This window comes from Silurus aristotelis (assembly GCF_946808225.1).
Source record: "Silurus aristotelis genome assembly, chromosome: 8".
Classification (NCBI taxonomy): domain Eukaryota; kingdom Metazoa; phylum Chordata; class Actinopteri; order Siluriformes; family Siluridae; genus Silurus; species Silurus aristotelis.
In genome coordinates, this window is record NC_139581.1 from 13,264,192 (window position 1) to 13,285,959 (window position 21,768).

At 34.0% G+C, this 21,768-nt stretch overlaps 1 protein-coding gene across 3 annotated transcripts; it reads right to left on the reverse strand.

The window, feature by feature from the left end:
* Positions 1-326: 326 nt before the first annotated feature.
* Positions 327-20,347, reverse strand: LOC310729889 (solute carrier family 12 member 7-like). 3 transcript variants are annotated; one of them, XM_083548482.1, is made up of 26 exons: positions 19,997-20,279; positions 14,995-15,083; positions 14,749-14,880; positions 14,243-14,389; positions 14,051-14,105; positions 13,808-13,938; positions 12,743-12,957; positions 11,979-12,190; positions 11,702-11,878; positions 11,022-11,120; positions 10,822-10,879; positions 10,482-10,656; positions 9,556-9,674; positions 8,931-9,029; positions 8,358-8,477; positions 8,170-8,274; positions 7,585-7,753; positions 7,001-7,196; positions 5,568-5,737; positions 5,361-5,492; positions 4,368-4,475; positions 3,661-3,771; positions 3,136-3,305; positions 2,956-2,970; positions 2,445-2,578; positions 1,265-1,499 (listed from the first exon to the last, which is right to left on the reverse strand). In XM_083548482.1, the coding sequence occupies exons 1-26, from the start codon at positions 20,124-20,126 to the stop codon at positions 1,408-1,410; spliced, it is 3,360 nt and encodes a 1,119-aa protein (XP_083404608.1). In that variant the 5' UTR covers positions 20,127-20,279; the 3' UTR covers positions 1,265-1,407. The 3 variants fall into 3 exon arrangements, with proteins under 3 accessions (XP_083404609.1, XP_083404608.1, XP_083404610.1); XM_083548484.1 differs by lacking the exon at positions 19,997-20,279 and adding an exon at positions 16,388-16,527; XM_083548483.1 differs by lacking the exon at positions 2,956-2,970 and having other exon boundaries at positions 327-1,499; positions 19,997-20,347.
* Positions 20,348-21,768: the final 1,421 nt, after the last annotated feature.

Genomic DNA, 21,768 nt, shown 5'->3' on the forward strand with positions numbered 1-21,768 from the left:
CAAGCTCTTCTTGCTTTTTTTTTCTCTTGACCTGTATCCTTTTTTACATTTCATCCTATTTCTAATTCTTTTCACTTTTCATTCCTTCTTTTCCTCTCATACCATTTTCTTCTGATTATTGTGAGTTTCTTTGCCTAATTTTTTTCCCCTTCCTGCTGCACTCTTCTTTTTCGCTTCGTTACCTTTTTTTTTGCCCATCTTTTCATCAGTTGTAGCTACAGTGTAAACACCATATTTTTACAGATATAAAACTGGACTATGTTGTGGCTTTAAATGCTAAAATAATTAAAAAGAGAATGTAGACAATAGAAAAAAACAAGTGGTTCAATCCAGTGAATTTATTGGAAGAATAAATTGTTTAATAAAAAAATCACCTGCTTATGTTTACCTTTAGTGTGGAAGTAAAACCAATCCATTAAACAAAAAGATTCCAAGCCTGGAGGTTTACTAACATAGACATTTAACATAATAGACAATGCAATAAACACAAAAATGCAAATTTTCACAAACATACTAACTTTAAACTGCATGCTACCACATTGCACTGTTTGACTAAGAATAGACAAAAATACTCAAAGGCCATTTGTAAGAAAATCAAGACATCCTATCTATGTACACATTTCTGTACAAGTGTCTCTATATACATATTTATCTACGCTAATGAGGTGTTTGCTATAATATCAGTCTCATCTCATCTTTTTCCACAAGAACTTCCACAACTCCTTTTTTTGAAATTCTGGGATTTACATAAATGAATTGCATAATAAAAGTCTTCTTGTTCGGAAATGACACCCTTCGATAGTCAATAGGAAGAAACACTTTCCTATTACAATAGCAGCATATTATAAAAAAAAAAAATAATAAAAAAAAATAAAAAAAAACAGTGACAACAACGTTAATATAACATAACATCATCTATAATATAAAAATTAAATGTAATATAACAGATTTTAATATATAATATCAATATTTAGTTTCACTTCCATACAGATGTAGGGTTTTGCTATTGTTCGGTATTACCAGAAAAGGCTTTTGTTAATATGTTATACTTATTATTTTGCTAATTATGTCATATTCTGTTTTCAGGGAAATCTTTGGAGATGATGTGAAATCTTCATTTTGGTGCCCAATAAAACCTTTGGTAAATAGTGTTTTATGTGTCAGATGTGAACACATCCTTGCTATCATATTGTGCATCAGAAATATATATACTTAAATGGCATATGTGTATTTAATCTGTAATTCTATTATTTGTACTATAAAAATAGCAATAATTGCTTCTTAAGACAGAATTAAGAACAGGTTTGACCAAATGAAGCTTTTCTGAATAGGTCTAACTGATTTTCCAGTTGTAGTTAAAATATTGATGTTTAACATTCCCTGAGTACTACTCATTTTCATTGTGAACTATGAGTAGATGGTGATGACTTCTCTTCCTCCACCTCGAACTAGCAGAACCCGATCCAAACCTTCCATTAACACCTCCAAAAATTCCATGTCTGAGCGATTCCTGTCAAGGATGAAATGTTTCTAACAGCCACAGAGCATTAATTACAATACATGCAATTATTCACTTCGACATTTTTCATTAACCCATTAATCCAACTGAATTAATATCTTTATATGAAAATGTTTATAAAAAATCCAGGCAGATTGCGAAAAGTAAAGTAGAAATCGCGTCAAAAAAACGGCCCATTCATTCATTTTCTCCCGCTTATCCGTAATTCGGGTCACGGGGTCAGCAGTCTAAGCAGGCCCCCGCCTTCGACCGCTGCCCAATCCTCACAGCACCGTCCCTTACGGTCCCTCCTGCAGGTGGTGAGCCCACGGGAAGAAACGGCCCAATTGTGAGAAAATAGTAGCAATTGAGAATAGATTGCGCTCATCTCCACCATCTCCAGACACATTTTTTGTAACAGGTTTCGAAAGCGTCAGCGTGTCTGATATTCACTCTACACATGATTGTCATTTCAGTGACCATGCAGGAAGAGCTTTTGAGCTTCTCATTGTGAGAATTGGCACAACTGGATCTCACAAGTTGAAAAGCTCCAAAAGCAGCAAGTTTTTAATAAAAATAAATAAATAAACGTGTTTGAGGTGTGATCTTTCAGAAAGACGCTATTTGTCCGTAATTTGGAGTTAAATAAAAACAAGGTTACAGAAGCAAAAAAAAAAAAAAAAAAAAAAGAATATTATCTCAAAATAGTGAATTTGGAGCATTAAAAAATAGCTTACATCCCAACCTATGTTATTACCTTAATATAAGATCTTGTGGCTGTAATTGATTGCACACACAATATCTAAAAAATTATATTTTTTAGTGACTGAAACTCTAAACCATTAGGCACAGCTTTTCTAAAGCTGTTAGAATCTACTGTTATTTATAGCCTATCAGCTAATCAATACTAAACCTGAATATTAAGCTATGAATTGAAAAAGGATACAGTTCTCATCACCACCCTTGTTTTTAGGTGGTCCAGGCATATTCAGTAAGACAAGATGGGCATCCTGGGATTTGTTGACCACAGCTTCATTCAGTTTGACTGCGGTGTGCATTCTTCTGACATTGGAATGGCTTCTGTTAAATAAAAACCATACAGACATTTACCAAACATTTTTTATAACTTGTAACCTTTTATATCATGCTAACTGAACACTCACAACTGCTGAGCAAACCATGTCAGCTTGCACCCACATGCTGGTTCTGTTTCCATAACCGCTCAGTGTTTTTCTCTAACAGATAAGAAACCTGCTAACCTTTTTCTCCACTGAGCTTAGAACTGCCACAATTATACAGGCAGTCTGTCCCTACTTTTTTAGAAAAAAAACTTGTTGCTTTTGCTTAACCTTTAGAAAACTGTAATAAGAACACAGTCATAATGACTAGGAACAGAACATAAAGTATAAGCATTTTTTAACCAGAGATTATCTTAAACAGAATTAAATATGACTTACAGATGTTCCCACTCTCTGAAAAAGATGAAACAAGAAATGTAAAAAAAAGTTTTAGAATTTTTATGATATAAAGCAATATAATTTAAATGTTGCATTCAAAAATGCTTCTGTAAAATACTCGATATATAGCTAAAGTTATGTTTGCCGTTGTATTCTCATGTCAGTTTGCATAGTACTCACGGCTTCATGTTAAAGAAGTCTCGTATGCCTGCTCCAGCCTCACGTTGTCGATGCCTCTCAGCAGCATATTTCTCTTTAGTCCAAGTCATGTGGACCTGATGAGTGTCTGGGCTGTTTCTTTCTTGCTGGCCACCATGGCACTTAGAATTCCTTTCATGAAAAATGTGAGCCTATAAAATTCGCACAGAAAAAGACAAGCCTTACTATAACAGGTGGGAATGGAAAAATATTCTGTGTACTGCAGAAGTGTTTCTATTTAATAGTGTTTTCACTGAGCTTTAGGCCACCATAATGAATAATATAATTTAATGTGTAACAGTTACAATATAGGTGAAGGAATAGCCAAGTTTATATAATAAAATACCTGGAAAAAAGACAAAAGCACCCCAACATAAGCCGCAAAATACTCCAAAAAGAAGATACAATGGAACAGAACATAATTTCGCTAACATTGTTGTCTAAGATATACAGAACAAATTGTCCTCTTAGACTGGAACAGGTAAGTAAAAGAAACAGAGAGAATACCTCATGCTCCAGGTCTTCAACGCCAGGCACTTGTAAAGTGTTAGGAGTCGGGCCCTTTGGTTTGTTCTTTCTTTTAACGGAGCTCCTGGATTCATCTGAAATGCTTTGAATCTGACAACAACCACAGAACACAAGTAAGCCATAAATGGAACGGTGACATGTTTTGGTACATTTGATCATCCCTATAAATGCAAAACATAAAACATTCTTCTTATCATACTTGCTAACAGGAAAATGTCCTGTTTATATCCGAATGTGATATAATCATTAATATAATCTGTAAAGTACAAGTATTTTCACTGTACAAGTTCAATAAGGCATTATTTGTAGCAGGACAGTAGATGCAATACAATGGAATATGGTTTTAACATTTTGCAATCTACAACAAAAAAGCGATTCCCACGTCTCTGCTCTATCTAAAAGTAACACACCTACTAATTTGGGTAAAAATGACCAAAAAATGTATTTAACATTTATAAAACATAAGCTTAAATGTTTTATTTTTAATAATACTGTAATTACTAATCAGCTTCCCACAATAAATGTATAGTTCGTTGAATAGAATTAAGCAGTGTGCCCTTTTTATGATGCAACAATTTCATCTACATTTAATAAAGTATACATTATACATTATAGAATACAATAATAGCCTCTGCCATCTTAGCCATCTGTCAGTGTTAGAAACCACATTATCATGCTGTTAATACCTCTCTTTCCCTCTCAGTTTTGGACAGCTGTATCTGTTTCAGCATTTGAGAACGCTGCTCCATCACTAAGGTCCTCTCATAAGTAAAGGCCGAGATGTCACTCTCATGCTAAATAACAAAGATAAAGAAAAAAATCACACCCAGCATCCCACAAATGATCATGAAAAAGTATTAACCAGCAGGGTTTTTTCAAGACACAAATGATTAACAGCACAGTGTTGTCTTTTATTCCGTGTTTATATAAAGCATGCTGCTTTAGAAATAAATCAGATAAACTGTATTTTGTCCTGTTAATGATTGAACTGGTAAATATAGTAAAGATCCTCTCTTCTTAAACAGTCAACGAAGCTTATTTGTAGTTAATAGCAACAAAAAGTATTACTTACAGTGTTTGAAGGTGGTTTGTTTAAGAAAATATATATACTGTATGGAAGTAAAACTGTGTTGGCGTATGGTGAAGCAGCTATTTGTTTTTATACGCTTCGACATCTGGAACTTTTATCAGTCTCCATCTATCACTGGAACATTTTTCCACATTAACTAGCTATTATTATTGCCTTATCTTTACTGCTGCACTGAAGCTTGATTTCTGATTATATGTGTATTTTTGCACATGCATGTTTGTCTGTATATTTATTAAGAATTTATATTATTATACTATCTTTTATCTCTACTATTTGATATAATGTTATTGTATGTTATATTTTACAACCTTTTTTATAAAAAAAAAAAAATATTTAAAGTTATCTGAATTTTAAATGTATATGGTATCTACAAAGGTGCTATGTAAACAAGGTGCTATGTAAATGGAAAATATAGTGATGATGATGCTTTGAACATGCACATGCATAACTGATTAGGCCTCAGGTTTTTTATTTATTTATTTTTTTATGTCTTTTTCATAGCAAACAGTATTCATTTGCATATAGGTCGATACTTTCTTTTAAATAAGAAACTTTTTATGGAAGGATATATAATACACCAATGTCTCACCATCTCCACCACCTCCACTTCAGCATTCAGGCGCAGCTGATACATAAAAATCTGCAGATCCTTCTTCATCTGAATGCTGTTGTCATCGAGCTGTGCCACAGTAAAGATGCGCATCTTACATTTTTTCCACACCTAAAGAAAGCAGCAGTGTGAGTATGAAAATCATTCATGATTCAAAATGTCCATAAGCATTTCTCAACCTTGTACCTTGTGCTGGCGAAGCAGAAATGGAAGCAGCATGAGAAGGCCTCCATCATGGACAATCCACCACACATCAATGGTGCCCTCAGCCAGGCGCTCTGTGTTGCTCGGAAAAAAGTCAATGTTCTTTGCCACAAGCAGGGCCTGGTGTGCAGCAGTCGTCTCTCTCACTGTCTCTGTGGCAAAAAGAGTTAAAATTAGTCAAATGCTTTCAAATTTGAATATGCTTTAAAACATATGTGTCAAACTCAAGGCCTGCGAGCCACATCTGGCCCAAAGTACAATTATATCTGGCCCGTGAGATGATTTTATATAGATCTATTATTATTGTTATTAATGTGATATGAAGAGCTGATAACACAAACTACGGATCCCATAATGCAGCGCTTCAGCTGCCTTACCGAACCTGGGAACATTCCAGCGTCAATCAAGTCGAGCTTTTGTGGTTTTATTTAACCCTATTGTAAAGTTATTGTGAAGCCCCTCACAATGGCCAAGAGAAAAGTGAATTCTGAGTAGATGTTTACTGACACTGCCGGTAAACCCTTATTTGTGCAGCGAATGTGGCTGTAATTAAGGAATTAAATCTAAGACGGAACTACGAGACAACACACCAGTAGAAGCTAAAAAACCTGAATGCAGAGCAGAAGATACAAAAAGTAGAAGAGTTAAAGAAGAATCTGACATTTCAGCAGACGTTTTTCACCAGAGCAAAATCACAAAGTGAAGCTGGTGTGAAAGCAGAGGAGAAATCAGAGCCACATCAGCCGGTTATTTACTGAGGGAGAGTTTCTGAAGAGCTGCATGATGTGTGAGATGTTTATTTTTTTTAAATGGCATAAGAGCAAATAAATCTGATTGTTTTGATTTGTTGTATTTTAATGTTTACTTAAAAGCACAGTTTTTATAGATTTTTTTAGGGTTTTTTCGCAGCATGTTCATATTTATAACTTGTATAATTTTGACAGGAGATATTTTTTTATGGAGAGCAAAATATTTTAAGTTATTTAAAGTTTAAATTGATTTATTCTGGAATAATATTTCTGTTTTTTTTTTTTTATATATTTATGTTTAATAAAATTTAGTTTTAGTGTGATTTTTTTAAAGAGTGTTTTGGCGCCCTGTGCAATTAAAATTGTTTTTTTTTACATTTAATATGTTTTGAAGCAGGCAAACTAGAGAGAAATAAAAATCAGCTTTCCCAAACACAATACACGCCAACATATACAAGGTGGGCCACGGAAAAGTAGCCAGAGAGCAAGGGACTACAGCCTACTGGAAAGAGCGTAGCACCGGTAATGCAGGCAAGCTATTTTCCCGTGGCTTTCCCTGTACAATCCATCCTTATTTAACAGTGTATCACTAAAGCACAAATTTACATAAATAAATAATATTTTAATAGCACCTGACTTAACTAAAAAATTTAATCATGCACATACCGATAAAGTTTTTCCAGGAGGTTGAATCCTCAGCCTGTCTCCAGTTGATCGGCCATGACATCAATACAGAATTGTGCTTCATGCCTCCCAGCCCAGCTGACTGGATCAAGTTGGAGAAACCATCTCTCAAATTAGAGCAAACCACAACATGACAGAAGCCCTTTGTTTTCTCTTCAGACATAGATGCCTTGACATTCTGTAAAAAAGAAATGTGAGGGACCGTTATTAGTGTCTATTCATTAAATATGATATAACAGCTACTCATTAAGGCTGCAGCTATAGATTATTTTAGTAATTGAGTATTCTACCGATAATTCCATCGATTAATTGGATTAGAAGTACTTTTTCATTATTAAAGAGCAATACTAAATATACAAGAGAAAATAAGGCAGTTTTTTGTAATTTCTAATTTAATTTGTTTCCGTTATTATACAAACTAACATTTTTATTGCTGAAATTGCATACAAATATTTCTGTGAAAACTAAACCCGTTTAGTGCATTTAATTGCCATATTTCATGCTTGCAATTCTAACAATATAATTTACTTAGAGTTGAAGAGCTTGTAGTGTTTATTTCTTCTTACTTTCGCTGCATGTTTGGCCTCAACACTTCGAGCCATATAGGTTCCCTGCAGCACTGAAGACACAATGGTCAAGCCTTTCCCAGCCTTCAGCTGAGATGTGAATGAGAGCAGCCGTGGGTGCTTCACCGCCATTTCAGAGTCAAGATTCAGTAACACCAGGAGCTGTGGCCTAAAATACACCAAAATTTTTACATGCATTTAATATTGAATACAATGTTTGAATAATGTCTTTGTTACACCCATCCCTACAACACCCAACAACCCATCTTGGGCCATATGCTTTACTAAAAATGGTCTGGACTGCTTTTAAATCACTCAGTGTAACTTTGTGTAGAATTACAAGCATTGTATCTGTAAAACTAGTAAGCCTTTGTTATCTCTCTGTCCTGCGTTGTGCTTTCACAATAGCCTGCTTTCATTGTTTTTTTTCCTTTTTATCAATCCCCTCATAATTTTTTTTACCTAGCATTGTCTTTAATTTTTTCTAGCCTTTTTTTGGTTGCTACTTTGCCTTTAATAAAACCAGGAAACCTGTACTTTTGGTTGTTTGTCTGCTACATAACAGCCTTTTATGTCTATACTTACCTCCAGTTCTTGGTATGTGGTGGTGTTTCTTCTAACTTGATAAGAGCATAGCGTGCAGCGTTTAGGGACAGTCCTCTGATTCCATCGCCCCACTCCTTCTCTGCCCTATATGGTTTTAGAAGCATAATTACCATGAAGGAAAGAACTGCCTCTTGTTGCAGTAAATGTTGAAAAGGAAAGTGACTCACCCTCTGTATTCAATGTATTTATATATACATCCTGCAATCATCATGGTCACCAGGGCGTAATACCAGGATGAAACAAACATAAGCGTGAGACAAAGAGTCATGCCCAGGACCGAAAGACTCCTATGGGATTACAGGCAGATTTGTTTTATATTATTTAAACGTGTCAACAAAACAACATAAATCCTAATATGCTGCTAGACTAAAGAAGCAAAACATTCACTAACTAAGGCTGTGACATTACTGTAGTTGGACTGTGTCCTGACTATTCTAATATAATTTTTGCCATAGCTATTATTTTAACATTACAACAGTCAATATAAGGATAAAGAGTTATGTTTGCAGTACAAATATAATAAGTAAAGTTTGAAAAGATATTGCACAACCAAATCAAAATTATTGTTATTATTATTAACAATTATTTAGTTTTGAATGGTTTCGACATTACAATTAACACATGTATGTGTTCATGAATTACACAAATAAGGCAAAAGAATTACAGCAAATGGCAAAACAAGCATGTTCCTTCCTTCATTTCTTTTCTATGATTGCACAGATTTCTCTTCAATAACATACCAGTGATAGAATTTAAATCGTGGCCTCCAATTCGGGGTGCGTAGAAGTGTTTGGACAGCACAGGCCAAATTTACAAAAAGGTAGCACATCAGGAAAAACCTACAACACAAAAAGCATGCATGATAAACTGAATTTATAATTTATTTCATAAAATATATGTTTAGGTTATTTATTCTGTTTAATTAAAATTTAACACCAGCAAATACACTTTCTGCAAATCATGTACATTAGTTGAACATGAAAGTTCAGTGGGCATATTGAGATTGATTTTTTTCTTCACTCAACAAATCTCAGTAAATTTATGTATAATATATTGTTGCTGCAAAATCAGTTAATAAACTATAAAAATATATGTACCTAAGGCAAAATTTCTGATAACCCCAATCTAAAGATTTTTTCTTTCTAAATTCCTAAAAAGGAAGAAAGAGCTCCCCAGGACCAGTCCATGTTTATTCATTTTATTATATAACCTTTTGCTTTTAAAATCAGGTCAATCTCCACAAATTGCTATTTTTAATGTTTAAAAGACACAATCCCCCAAGTAGGCATCTTTGTCAGTATCCGTTGTTTTTTGGGTACCATGGGAGAGGGAAGTGCGCAGGTAACATCCAAAATGCATACTTACATTGAAAGGATTGGAGCAACAGCATCCACAGAAGCAATAAGAATACCAATTTCACAGATTCCTGCAGTTAGAAGCAATGCCCAGGTTGGCTCACCATTGGATTTACTGTGACCAAATACCTACAGGATAGAGAAGGACACACCCATTTTAATCATGATTTATTATGAATTTATAGCACTGCACGTGTATAATGTAAATACTTGAAATGAACTGTGTGTTCTCAGCTAGGATTGCCAAATCAGTGAGGTGAGGTGACCTATTTCCTACAATTACAAAAAATTTTTAACTGAGTGTTTGGCCTTTTTACATGCATAATATCTATAAATAAAATAAAATAAAATGTATATAAATTATAATAAAAGATTGCACATTAAAAGGATTCATTCTATATAAAGAATATTATATTATATTAAATTATATTATATTATAGAAATATTTAAATATTTAAATAATTATATTTTTTTACAAGATAATTTTAAGATAATATTTAAAAAATAATATAAAATACAGTATTACGAACATTATTAGGACTTGGTAAAAAAAAAAAAAAAAAAAAAAAACCTAGGCAACAGTAAATGTAATTAATGGTACTATTAATGGATCTTGAAATGTAAAATGTTTTTTTTAATGACTAATAAATTTATAATACAGCAAATTATGTGGATTGCAATTGTAGCGCAAATAAAAGTGAATACATTTAGCAGTTTACATATAATACACTTTATAATGGTGGGTTACAGTGAAACATTTCTATTAAATATTGTGAAATTTAGCAAGGAGGTGAAGAACTATTTTAAAAGATTTGTCATTTATAAATAAACCCACATGTTTAAACATCCATGGAAATTTATATTTAGGTTAATCTGAGTGGACTGGTAAAACAAACACGCATATAGATCTAAAAAAACAAAAAACACAAAGGTAACCTGTAGAAAGGGAATGATTCCATCATGCGCAATGGCATGCAGAATCCTGGGGGCACCAGTCAGACTCTGTAATCCTGCACCACAGCAAGAAAAGAAGGAGCCAATCACAATCACCCAAGGTGAAGGCCAAGCCAGTGTGCCTATCACAGGGCTTCCTTTCACAGAGAGTCCAAACCTGTTCAGACATGACATGATTGTTTTCTGTAATTCCATGAAGTCCAGGGAGTGCTTTACAGTTTTTTACTTTTTTAAACAATGCTTTAATCAACTAGTAAAAGGTAGCAATCTTGCAAAATAGTGTAGTGCCGCTTTAACAATTCAGATACAATATAGTACTTACTTATCTCTCAACAACACTCCCTCCATGCAGGCCCCAAACAAAACCACACAAGAAATGTCTAAATGCTGCCATTAAGGTTTTATTTAACATTATAAAGTGCCATTTAAAGAGTTTTTTTCTGTATTTACTTATATGCAAAGAGACCCTTGACTCTAAACTGACTCTGACATGATAGGCAAACTGAAACTCTGGAAAGATACAGATGATGGAAGTGGTAATAATAGCCATTATGGTGCCAAAAGGAATAGACCTCTGAGCATCCTTCAGATCTCCAGACCGGTTTGATCCTGCCATGATCCCTACAAAAAAATGAAATAAGCATTGCGTGGCTTAAAGAACGGTTTATTACTCACAAGGAGGCATGAATCATGAGCTCTACTGGGTCCTAAAAAACATTACTGTTAACTTGATAAATGCCTAATGTGCATTACATCTTATATATAGCAAATAGCCTTCTTATTTTTCAATGTTTAGGTCACTTTTATAACATCACATTTAGACAACACAAATCAGATTCTTTAGATATATTCTTTAAATGTCTTCAGAGTTATAGAATTACAGGAATTCTTATTGAAAATTATCTTTAGATAGTCAAACTAGACATTGTTAATCTTTAGAGGTTATTTACAAATGCATTTCAATTAATAATTAAATGTTCATTTAAAATGATACATTTGTCCTTTATTGGCAGAATATGTTTTGGATCATAATATTATTGAAGAGCACAACAAAGCACATGGTTTAAACATTTTAGCAATTTTTTGCTTCCTAGTTCGCAGTTTAGGTTTAATTTTTACATTTTACAATGTCACATACAGAGTAATATTAATAATACATGAATTGCAATAGTTACATCAAATATGGGCCTCTGCTGTCTCACCTGTGACTGAGGGAAAGTAGATGCCCACCATCATGGTGAAGAAAGTGGTGATGTCATTGTAGACATATGGCAAGTCATCTTTGGATTCCTCTGATACACTTCCATAGTCTGGTGCCGACACCTGGTTCTTCTTCTCTACTGGCATCCTATCGGAGCCATATTCTCCCCATAGGTTATCTGGAAGGCAAAAATACATTGAATGATGAACATTTAAAAAAATATGTATAATTAGTATAATACCAGCCACCATACTAAATTATTGTATGTGTATTGTCACCTGTAATAACTCCACTTAAAAGGCCTGGAATGCCCTTGACCTCTGTTAAGTTGTTCTGGGTGAAGTATTCATCACATGTTGCATTGAGGAAAGGTGATTTACAGAACAGCCTCCATAGGTCTGTTGTGTAGGTTATGTTGTTGATCACTTCTGTCTTCATGCATTTGTCAAATTCGATGTTTTTTAATGTGCGGTTACCCAGCATACAGATTCTATTAATAATAATAACAGTCCTTTAATATTTAAAATGGTATAATTGGACAAAAACAAACAAATACGGACAGTATCAAACATATTTAATGAACTGTAAACTGCATTGTTAGAAATATAAAGTTCATACTTTTTTACATTTGTAATGAATTAGAGATTGATGGTTTGATGAATTGATGGTTTCTACAAGAATTATTTGTAATGTGTAAGTTTTTTTGTAAATACATAGAAAATACAGTCTAAAGGTAATATTGATTTTGAGACAAGATAATCGCTCTTGTTAAATAAAAATACGAATCTGTTTTTGGCCGCATTTAAAATATTATTTGAGCCACTGGACTGATAAACCAGTCTGACTAACAATGTAAACAAACACTAATAATATATCACCAGTTGTCTTATATAGTCTTGCATTATGCAAACATTTACATACTGTGTACATATTCTAGAGTATTTGTAATTATCTGATATTAACTCAGCATAATTTATTCCTTATGTTATATGTTTTTACATTAAAGTCAATGACAAGAAGTATGAGTCTATGGTGTACTCACTGGAAATCTGGAGGGCTTATGACAGTCCTGATGACTCCAGCATAGATGGCCAGGATGGACAGAATTACACAGGAAAGAAAGACCAGTGCCAGTTTATTCACATATCTCACTCCAACAAACACGACTAGAGTCATGAGGGCCAAGCAGCATGTTCCATACACCCGCATGTTATTTAGCTGCTCATTAAACAAAGCTCCAGTTGGCACAATGTACATCTATAGAAGAGACAGAAAAGATAAGAAGATAACACATGTACTGTGTAGTGTCAGATTGAGAATATATTTTTTAACAAATAGAGAAACAAGATGTTAATTAACATTTATGAAATGAATCTGCTATATACTATAATTGGATAAAAAAAAAGCCCAGTGTGCTGTTCTTTAATAAACAATATGTTTAATATTTGGTAAATTGATGTGTTACAAGAATAATTAAGCACTTTAGAAAAAATGGTTAAAAAAAATAAACATTGCACTTCGTTGATGACGACTTTTCTATAGCAGCTTGCTTTATACCTTACATAAACTTTATCTACCCAAGAAGCTTCAATTAAGGGCAAGATAAACGTGGTATATCTGGCCATTCAATGTAGCAATATTGTATTTACATTTATGGCATACAGCAGACGCCCTTATCCAGAGTGACTTACAATTATCACATTCATACAACTGAGCAGATATGGAGTTAAGGGCCTTGCTCAGGGGGCCAGAAGTGGCAACTTGGTGTTGCTGGGATTTGAACTCACAACCTTCGAAAACGAACACCTTAACCACTAAACTATCACCTCCACCTTAAATTCTCAATTCTGCCTGGCTACAGACATTCTGCATTGAAAGTAGTCAGCAAGATATAATATAGGTTAAAATTCATACATGTCTTCCTAATATAATATATTTTCAGCAGTAACATTTAAATCACAGGGACTTCCATTGTAATAAAATTTTTTAAAAATAAAATTTAACATTTAACATTGCAACATTGCATGTTAAAACACCAAAAATTGTCAACACACAAATATATGTAAGTCTGTGGTTTTGCTACAGAAGCAGCTAAAGAAGTACCCACCAAAAAAATTTCCATGGTGCCCAGAATGTACATGGATCCAGCAAAGGTTGTACCCAGGTAAAAGCATAAACCAACAGCACCTCCAAACTCTGGACCCAATGCCCTAGAAATCATGTAATATGAGCCACCAGCTGAAAAAGAAATAGGACACCTAAAAAATTTTGCTAATCTATTCAAAAATGTTAAATTAAAATGTAGCAAAATTTGAAAAATGTCAGTAAAATTTCTGGTTGCCTGTCATACCTGGCACCATTCCATTAGTTGCAATGGCACTCATAGATATTGCTGTCAGTAAAGTCTGTAGGGCATAACAGCAACAATTATTGAATTTTTTTAAATGAATCATAGAAGGTTTATGAGAAAAATTCAAAATGATTTAAAGCAGAAATTTGCGAGAAATAGATAGAGGTGTCTTTGATATTTGGGTTTACTCACACAGGCACAACACATGCATACGATGGCAAAAGATCCTAAAATTCCAGCTGTGCCCACGATCCAGGTGAGGCGCAGAAACAGAACCACACCCAAGATGTTTTGCACACAGGGAAGGTACACACCAATAAATGTGCCCATATGAGGACCCTGAGAACACAAGGATACAGAAAGTCAAACTCCAAATGCTCGGCTATATGGATATTTTTGTTTTGTGAATGAAACATTGGGGGGCTGCTATTGTTCAATATTCTGCAGTGAGTCATGCCAACCTTCAAGAAATAATTAAGTTGATTTGGCTAAAAATTTATATAATATATACTGTATATATATTTAATAAAATAATAATAATAAGACTTAAATTTTTAAAGTATTACAAAGGTTTTTTTTTTTTATTTAATTAAACTACCATTAACTATTAATCTAAATAACCACTATTTACCACCAAAGTTTATGGTGGTTATTAGTAGGAAATTATCAGCATGTCATAAATTAGGTATGCAACTGACCCTGACAGTGACCCTCTTAGTTCCATCGTCACTCTCAGCTTTTTCATGATCAACAACCCCCTGGGTCAGGTTGGTATAATTGGCCAGCTTGTTGAGGAGGGCCGACACCATTGGGGTACTGTCCATTTCTTCCTGTGTGTGACAAAAGATTTTGTTGAATTATATCTAAAAACACTAAAAAATTTGAATCTACATTAGTTAGCACTTTGTGTGTTTCATAGGATCTTTATGGATATTGAACTGTACCTCAAAGAGTGCCATGTTTTTCCCATCACAGCTCCTGTCAAGGTCAGGAACAGTAAGGAAGGGACTGTCCTCTCCAGGGGTTTCATCACCTGTTAAGACATACATAATTTATTCTAACACCAATATTGTCTTATTAACTATGGTTGTGTGCATAACAACCATTATATCATTGATAAACCATGCCAGAAAATAGTGTAAATGCTCATTATTGTCTGTTATTAGGTTGTATTATTATTCATTTTCAGAAAGATTGATATGTTCATGATCCCTGATTCTTAAACTCATAATCAAGACATGGTCAGACACTATCCACATTATTGCAGAGCAACAAATCATCATATGTTGTACTGTGCAAGCAATGACATAACATCAATTCTGTATGATTAATTGAGTGAAAATATACTCTTTGTTTTACAGTAACCGTAAAATATCTATTTTATGGTATGACCTCCGTAATCTCTTTGACGATATAACAATGAGAGTGTGTGTACAACTCAACTCTAAAAAAAATAATAGAGGGATAACCACCTGGCATCTTCATATGTTCTACTCAGTGTACAATATAAAAAACCTATGTATAGACAGCAAACAGAAAACCTATGCATAGACAGCAAACAGGTTTTTCTACCAATGTAAAAAAGATCGGTATGAGGAAGGGTGTATGTGCTGAATACGGGAGAAAGTGTAGTAAATGACAAATCCCAGTTGGACCTTGCTCACCACCTGACAAGAAACGACACAATACTTTGAACGCCAGTTAATTATTCCGTTTTAGCAACACAAAATATCGGTGTCATTAACTGCTTATAAAATACACTGGCTTGTTTTTGATATTTGTCCATAATGCTCCTCAAAAGGCTACAGAAAAAGCCCACTATCCTGCCATCTATTATCATGCATGTTTAACATTTAAGTCCAAATAATAGTAAGCAATAAGCTAAATTAGTTAATGTTTCATTCAGAATGCTCCTGTGATTCAAGATGTTATACAAATAAAGTTTAAACTTATTATCATATTATTACGAAAGGAATAGTATATAGATTTAAAATATGTATTTAGATTTTATAATTTTTGGTGTTTGGATTCCTAACTTTAAAAAACTAAATAAAATCATACTCGTAACACTAGCACAGGTTTTAACATTATAGTGGACTATATATGTCACTGCATGACTAAGACAACTATTAATATCCACATAATCCATCACAACACAGGTGTAAGCTGCATACGGCACCTGTGTATGAGTGAAGGCAAAACGCTTTAGATATATAATATCTACCGGAGAAACGAAGACAGCGTATTAAAATAACATGTATTTATAAAAATGCACAGTTGTATAATATGCATTGATCCAGATGTGGAGTCTGAAGTTGTCTCTTGGTTGCAACTCACCTAATTGTTTTGATCTTAACTCTTCCCTGTAATCCATGTCAAGAAGTGTCCAGTGTTCAGACAAATCTTGTGATCTTTTGGAACAGTTTTAATTCCTTAAAAGCCAACCAGTTACTTTAAACAGTCCCCTCTTGTCCGAGGTACTCCCATTCCCGTAGCACTGCTCTGTACCGTACTGCACTGTAGCTCAGAGCTGAAGTATCACTGCAAAAATTATCTGAACAGCCCTCTGTGCTGAGACAAGCATTAAGAAATACAGGCTTCCAGTCAACAAAATGAAAGCTCATAAGGCTGACCAAGACAGTGCACTCTAACTGAGACAGTGCACTCTAACCATGTGCTTTAGTTGGCAGAGGGCTAGCCTTCATCTCATCTTATTTTCTGTCTTATGTTGCTGCCTATTCTTCTTTACTGCATTTAACTCTTTAATTCCAAGTCTTGTAATTGCCCTTTAGACTGTTGGATTTTATATTCTCACCTTATAGTTTATTGGAATTCTCTGTTATCTCTCTGTGCCAAATAAGCAAATGAAAGAAAGCAATGCATCTTTAGTTGAATTGAAAGCAAACTACAGGCATATTTAAGTACAGTTCATAAGATTTGGTCCTTGGCCAACTTAAAAATAGAGCCGGAAAAAGGAAAAGATAGACATGTTTGTTTTGACTGAGGAATGAAGTGAAACATAACGTCAGAAGATTAGTGCCTCAACATGTTTTGTATAAACACTGAATCATTACTTATCCTTATACTTACACTTATTATGTGATAAAGATTTAAAGGATCAGCTACAAATTATTTTCCACTACCTCAAGTGAAAGGCAATGCAGATCTTAAAATGTAAATGAGAGCAATATAGTAATAAGAAATAATAATAAATCAAATATTTGGTTTAATCTTTACAAAGTCCTGCCATATTCAAAGTCTGACATTTTCACCTCGCCCTGTTCATTAATATGTGGCGAGGACACATACTAGTCCTTAGCCCTGTGTTTTTTGTTTTGTAGCTTTATGTTGTTTATGTAGCAACAGGGTTCTGGAGTAACATTGTTTTACTTCACTGTGTACTGTGTCAGCTATAGGTTGAAATGACAATAAAGGCTTCTTGACTTGACTTGACAGTCACTTTGTTTTCTTATCAGCCAATTAATATCTACCTATTTAACGTTTCTGGGTTTTTTTTTTTTTAAAGAGCTTTCTCTCCAGGGTTACATGTTTCATGTAGTATATAAGATGCAAGTATGCATTATATACAGTAGTACTGTGAATAATTTCTGTAGTGATTTAGTTATGTGGTACTGAGCAATGTGTAACACTGTATCAGTATGGTGTACTAACACAATACAATTCATATAATTTCTGTGTCTAAAGTGCTAAATAATAGTGCAACTAATTTGTTATTTACTACAAAACATAGCTTACTAATTTTTTTTTCAGCTTCACATTCACATACTTTAAAAAAACACTTTCTGTACACTTGTGAAATCCTATGAAATCATCATGATGAGTAGGATGGGTAAATTAGCTCCAGTCCTCGTGCATGACTGGATTTGCAGATTTGTTGCACATCACAGATGACGAAGCTTTCATCATAGCATTCCAACATTTTTCTTGGTTTGTGTCTCCAGGCTTTTGTGAACAAAGCCTGTCAACAAAAATCTGTGCCCAGAAGAACAATGTTATTGCATTCCTTTACATCTTTTTTCTCAGAATGACCTTCTAATTTAGTTTTGAAATTGTTGAATTTTTTTGCGACCAATGTCATAGAAATTGTTGCACTGACATTTGTTCATTGACCACTTTTTTTCAAGTTAAAATTTAATATGATGAGCAATAAATTTGATATTATCAGGACCTACAAATTTGATATTTCTCCCATTGGTGAGAAATAAATGCATCTGTATTTCAATCGAAAGTGTATACTTTTGTCAACTTATGCTCTGTCACAGCCTGCATATTAATGGCAATGTGCATCTTAATGTTAATTGTTTGCATACTCATCCAGTTCACACTTATACCTTAGCAGACATTTCTCACGCTTGGAACAAAGTACATGGAAACAAAGCTTGCTGAAAGCTTCACCATTCACATATTACAGTCTGCCTTTTTAGGTGTGCTGCCTACAGCCATTGTTTGCTGAAACGCAGGCATTGTTTGTTTAAAGCCACTTGACAAACCATCACTTTTTTTATAGGCCATTGAACCAAGGACAATGGTAAAAAAAAATACAATAAAAAGAAATCCAAAAGATTGCAAGAGTACTGCGTCACTTCTGATGGGTGTGTTCTGCATAGGTCCCAACATGTTGTCACTTCTTCAGAAAAACTAAATTGAAATCCTTATAACTACAATACTTTTCACGCTCAGACATTTATCACAAATCACTTACATTATTTTTTATTTTATGAAATTCAAAGAATGATAATGATGATTGTAAAATGGCTATTTCATTAACCCTGCTGTATATCCACAATAAAGAAACACAAACTTTAAAAAGAATTTACAATATAAAGTTACTTATAAATGAAAAAAATTCCCTGGAAAAGATCTTAAAAATACCTAGAATGTTAACCACAAGGGCAAACAATGATTACACACTGTTGATAAAAATATTTAAATACTCTTTCTACTTATCATGAGAAATAAGTACAAACGTACAATAATATTAAGTGAACCACTGTTTAACTATTACAATAGCTATTAAAAAATCTTTAAACTGTATTTGTGGAGTGTTTTTAAGCAACAAACTACCTGTGATAGTTTGTGACCCATTAATACGTGTCTGCTATTTCTGTAATCGTAAAATCTTAATAGCTACTTTTAGCTCCAGCAGATTACAGGGAGTAAACAAGTGGAAAAACTGACTAAATAAACCAAAATATTTTAACCCTTTAAACCCAGGATGTGCCAACCAGTCTATATTCTTACATCCCTCACTCTTACTAACACACCGTTTCAATTCAATTCACTACATAGTAATTATTCTAAAAACATTTCTCAACACAAAACAATATATTAAAGTTTAACTTTAAAAGGTTTGTAGCTTCCCAGGTGTTTAACATGATTACACTTGGTTCAGTTGTTTGGCTGTTAAAATGTATACAACAGTACAAATGCAATTTGTAACACCATACAAAGCAATTACACATATTTAATTACATAATTACAACCAGCAGAAAATAATTACTTTAGAGTATGTATTTTAACCCAAAAGAAAAACCCTGAAGTCTATTTAAGCTCCTGTTCCAGTTTAAACCAAACTTCACCTTTAATGCACAATTTATCCTAGGATTAGGTTTATATTCATTTGTGTGTAGTAATGTGCGGTTATAAGTAGTTCCCAACAGACCATAGAAAGAGAGAGAACAATATGAAAAGATCAAGAGTCATAAGGATTAAAACGGGAAAGCTGAAAAGAGAAGTTCACTACTTAAAAAAACACTACTTATTTATGAGGCACAAACACACCAACGCTCCACGTGTTTTGTGAGGCTTTGTCATAACAAAAAATATCAACAGAAATCCACAGAATGGAAAAGTCAGTAGAGTCAAAAACTCAATGTGAAGTGCTGATCTCTTTAACATAAGCTGGGTTTTCAGAATCAATCGTACCTGGGGAAGGTCCACGTAAAAGTTCTCGTCTCTCTCCATCAGGGTTGTTACAATCATAGTTGGAACCTGAAGAATTACAATCCTCCACTGGCACCACTGTGAAGTTAGTGGGCATTTTTCCTAAAAACATGCGCTTCTTGTGTCTTTGTAAACAACCCTGTCTGTGTTTCTGACTCTTCCTAGCCAGCTCTTTCTTCCATACTTACAAACACATCGTTATAGGTTTCGTCACACAAGTTTTAAGTTCTCTTCCTCGCTCCCTTACCGCTCGGGACCCATGTGATCTCTTCTTACCGAATAAGGAGCACCACCCAACTTTTCCCTCCCCCTTCCATCCATATTGCAACAGACGTCTCAGCGGCTCACACTCAGTGAACATAATGTCCCCTAGTGGACGTGCATGTATGTACGATTGGACTGTTGAACATAAAACTGTGTGCATGGCCAGTCAAGAACAAATATTACACAGTTTTCTTTCTATCACCTCATGTCATGGTCCTACTGTTCACATTTCCTTCGTGGTCTGGTGTCTTTTAATTTACACTGAGAGGCAACACTGAAAACCGAGCATATCCAACTGATCTGATATATTTTAAGCCCGACATTCCCAGGCTAGAGCTGCTGGGTGGTGTTTCCTGCAACCGATAAGAGCATTTCTATTGACCCTGAGAGGATTTATAGTAAGGGTTGTAATGTCTGGAAGGGTATGCAAAGTAAGAGGCCAGAAAAAAAGCACATTTTTAGAACTATTCCCCACCTAAATGACCCACACACACGCACATGAGCACACACACACGAGCACACGAGCACACACACACACACACACACACACACACACACACACACACACACACACACACACGAGCACACACACACACACACACACACACACACACACACACACACACACACACACACACACACACACACACACACACACACACACACAAATACAGCCATTCAGAAGAACAACTAAGCGTTCATTCAGTTTAATTGAGGTGGACTGTTAAAATTGGACTGGACTGGTGGACTCGTAAATAATTTCACAAACAGCCATATTGTAAGCTTCTTTTTCACAAAGAAAGCTCTTGTATTTCCATGAAGTTATAAATTGAATAGACAAATAGTATTTATATTGTATATAATTCATATCAAGTTGCTTGCACTTTCCCTCTGTCCTGTAGCTCAAAGGGTGCTCAGGCTGATAAAAGAACAGTAAATGCAGTCATATAATGATGGAAGGTGTGATAAAAAAAAAGTAGAACATTGGTTCTTTAAGACAAAATATAAACTCTCAAAAATGTTCCTAGCTTAATACAATAGAATTCATTAGCGGAAACTATCCAAAATAAGTAAAACAACCGATTAAAAGGGGCTCCTAGTACATTTTAATATAATTAATACTCTTAATAATATTTTCATTAGCAGAAATTTTAACTAAACTGGGTTCTGTATCATGTAGCTGTTTAAATATCCTGCCATGTATTATTTACACAATATTGCCAAAAGTTTACTGACACTTGGTCATAAGTGTGTTATGTGCTTTTTGAACATTGCATTCCACATTTAGTCCTAATTTGCTCTTTCATTTAAAAATACCTATTGCATGTATGGTACACTATGTACATTAAAATCAATTTTATACTTTTATTTGTATAACGCTATATATATATATATATATATATATATATATATATATATATATATATATATATATATATATATATATACATATATAAAATTTTGCCCCTAATGAGCAGGCCAGTGGTGAC

What these genes read in the sequence shown, in the direction of transcription:
- LOC310729889 (XM_083548482.1), bottom strand. Translation starts at nt 20,126, where the DNA reads ATGTTTTTAGGAAAAATGCCCACTAACTTCACAGTGGTGCCAGTGGAG. An exon ending in CCACATACCAAGAACTGGAG is followed by an intron (nt 7,754 to 8,169) that starts GTAAGTATAGAC and finishes GGTGTATTTTAG; the next exon opens with GCCACAGCTCCTGGTGTTAC. An exon ending in AGGCCAAACATGCAGCGAAA is followed by an intron (nt 7,197 to 7,584) that starts GTAAGAAGAAAT and finishes TCTTTTTTACAG; the next exon opens with AATGTCAAGGCATCTATGTC.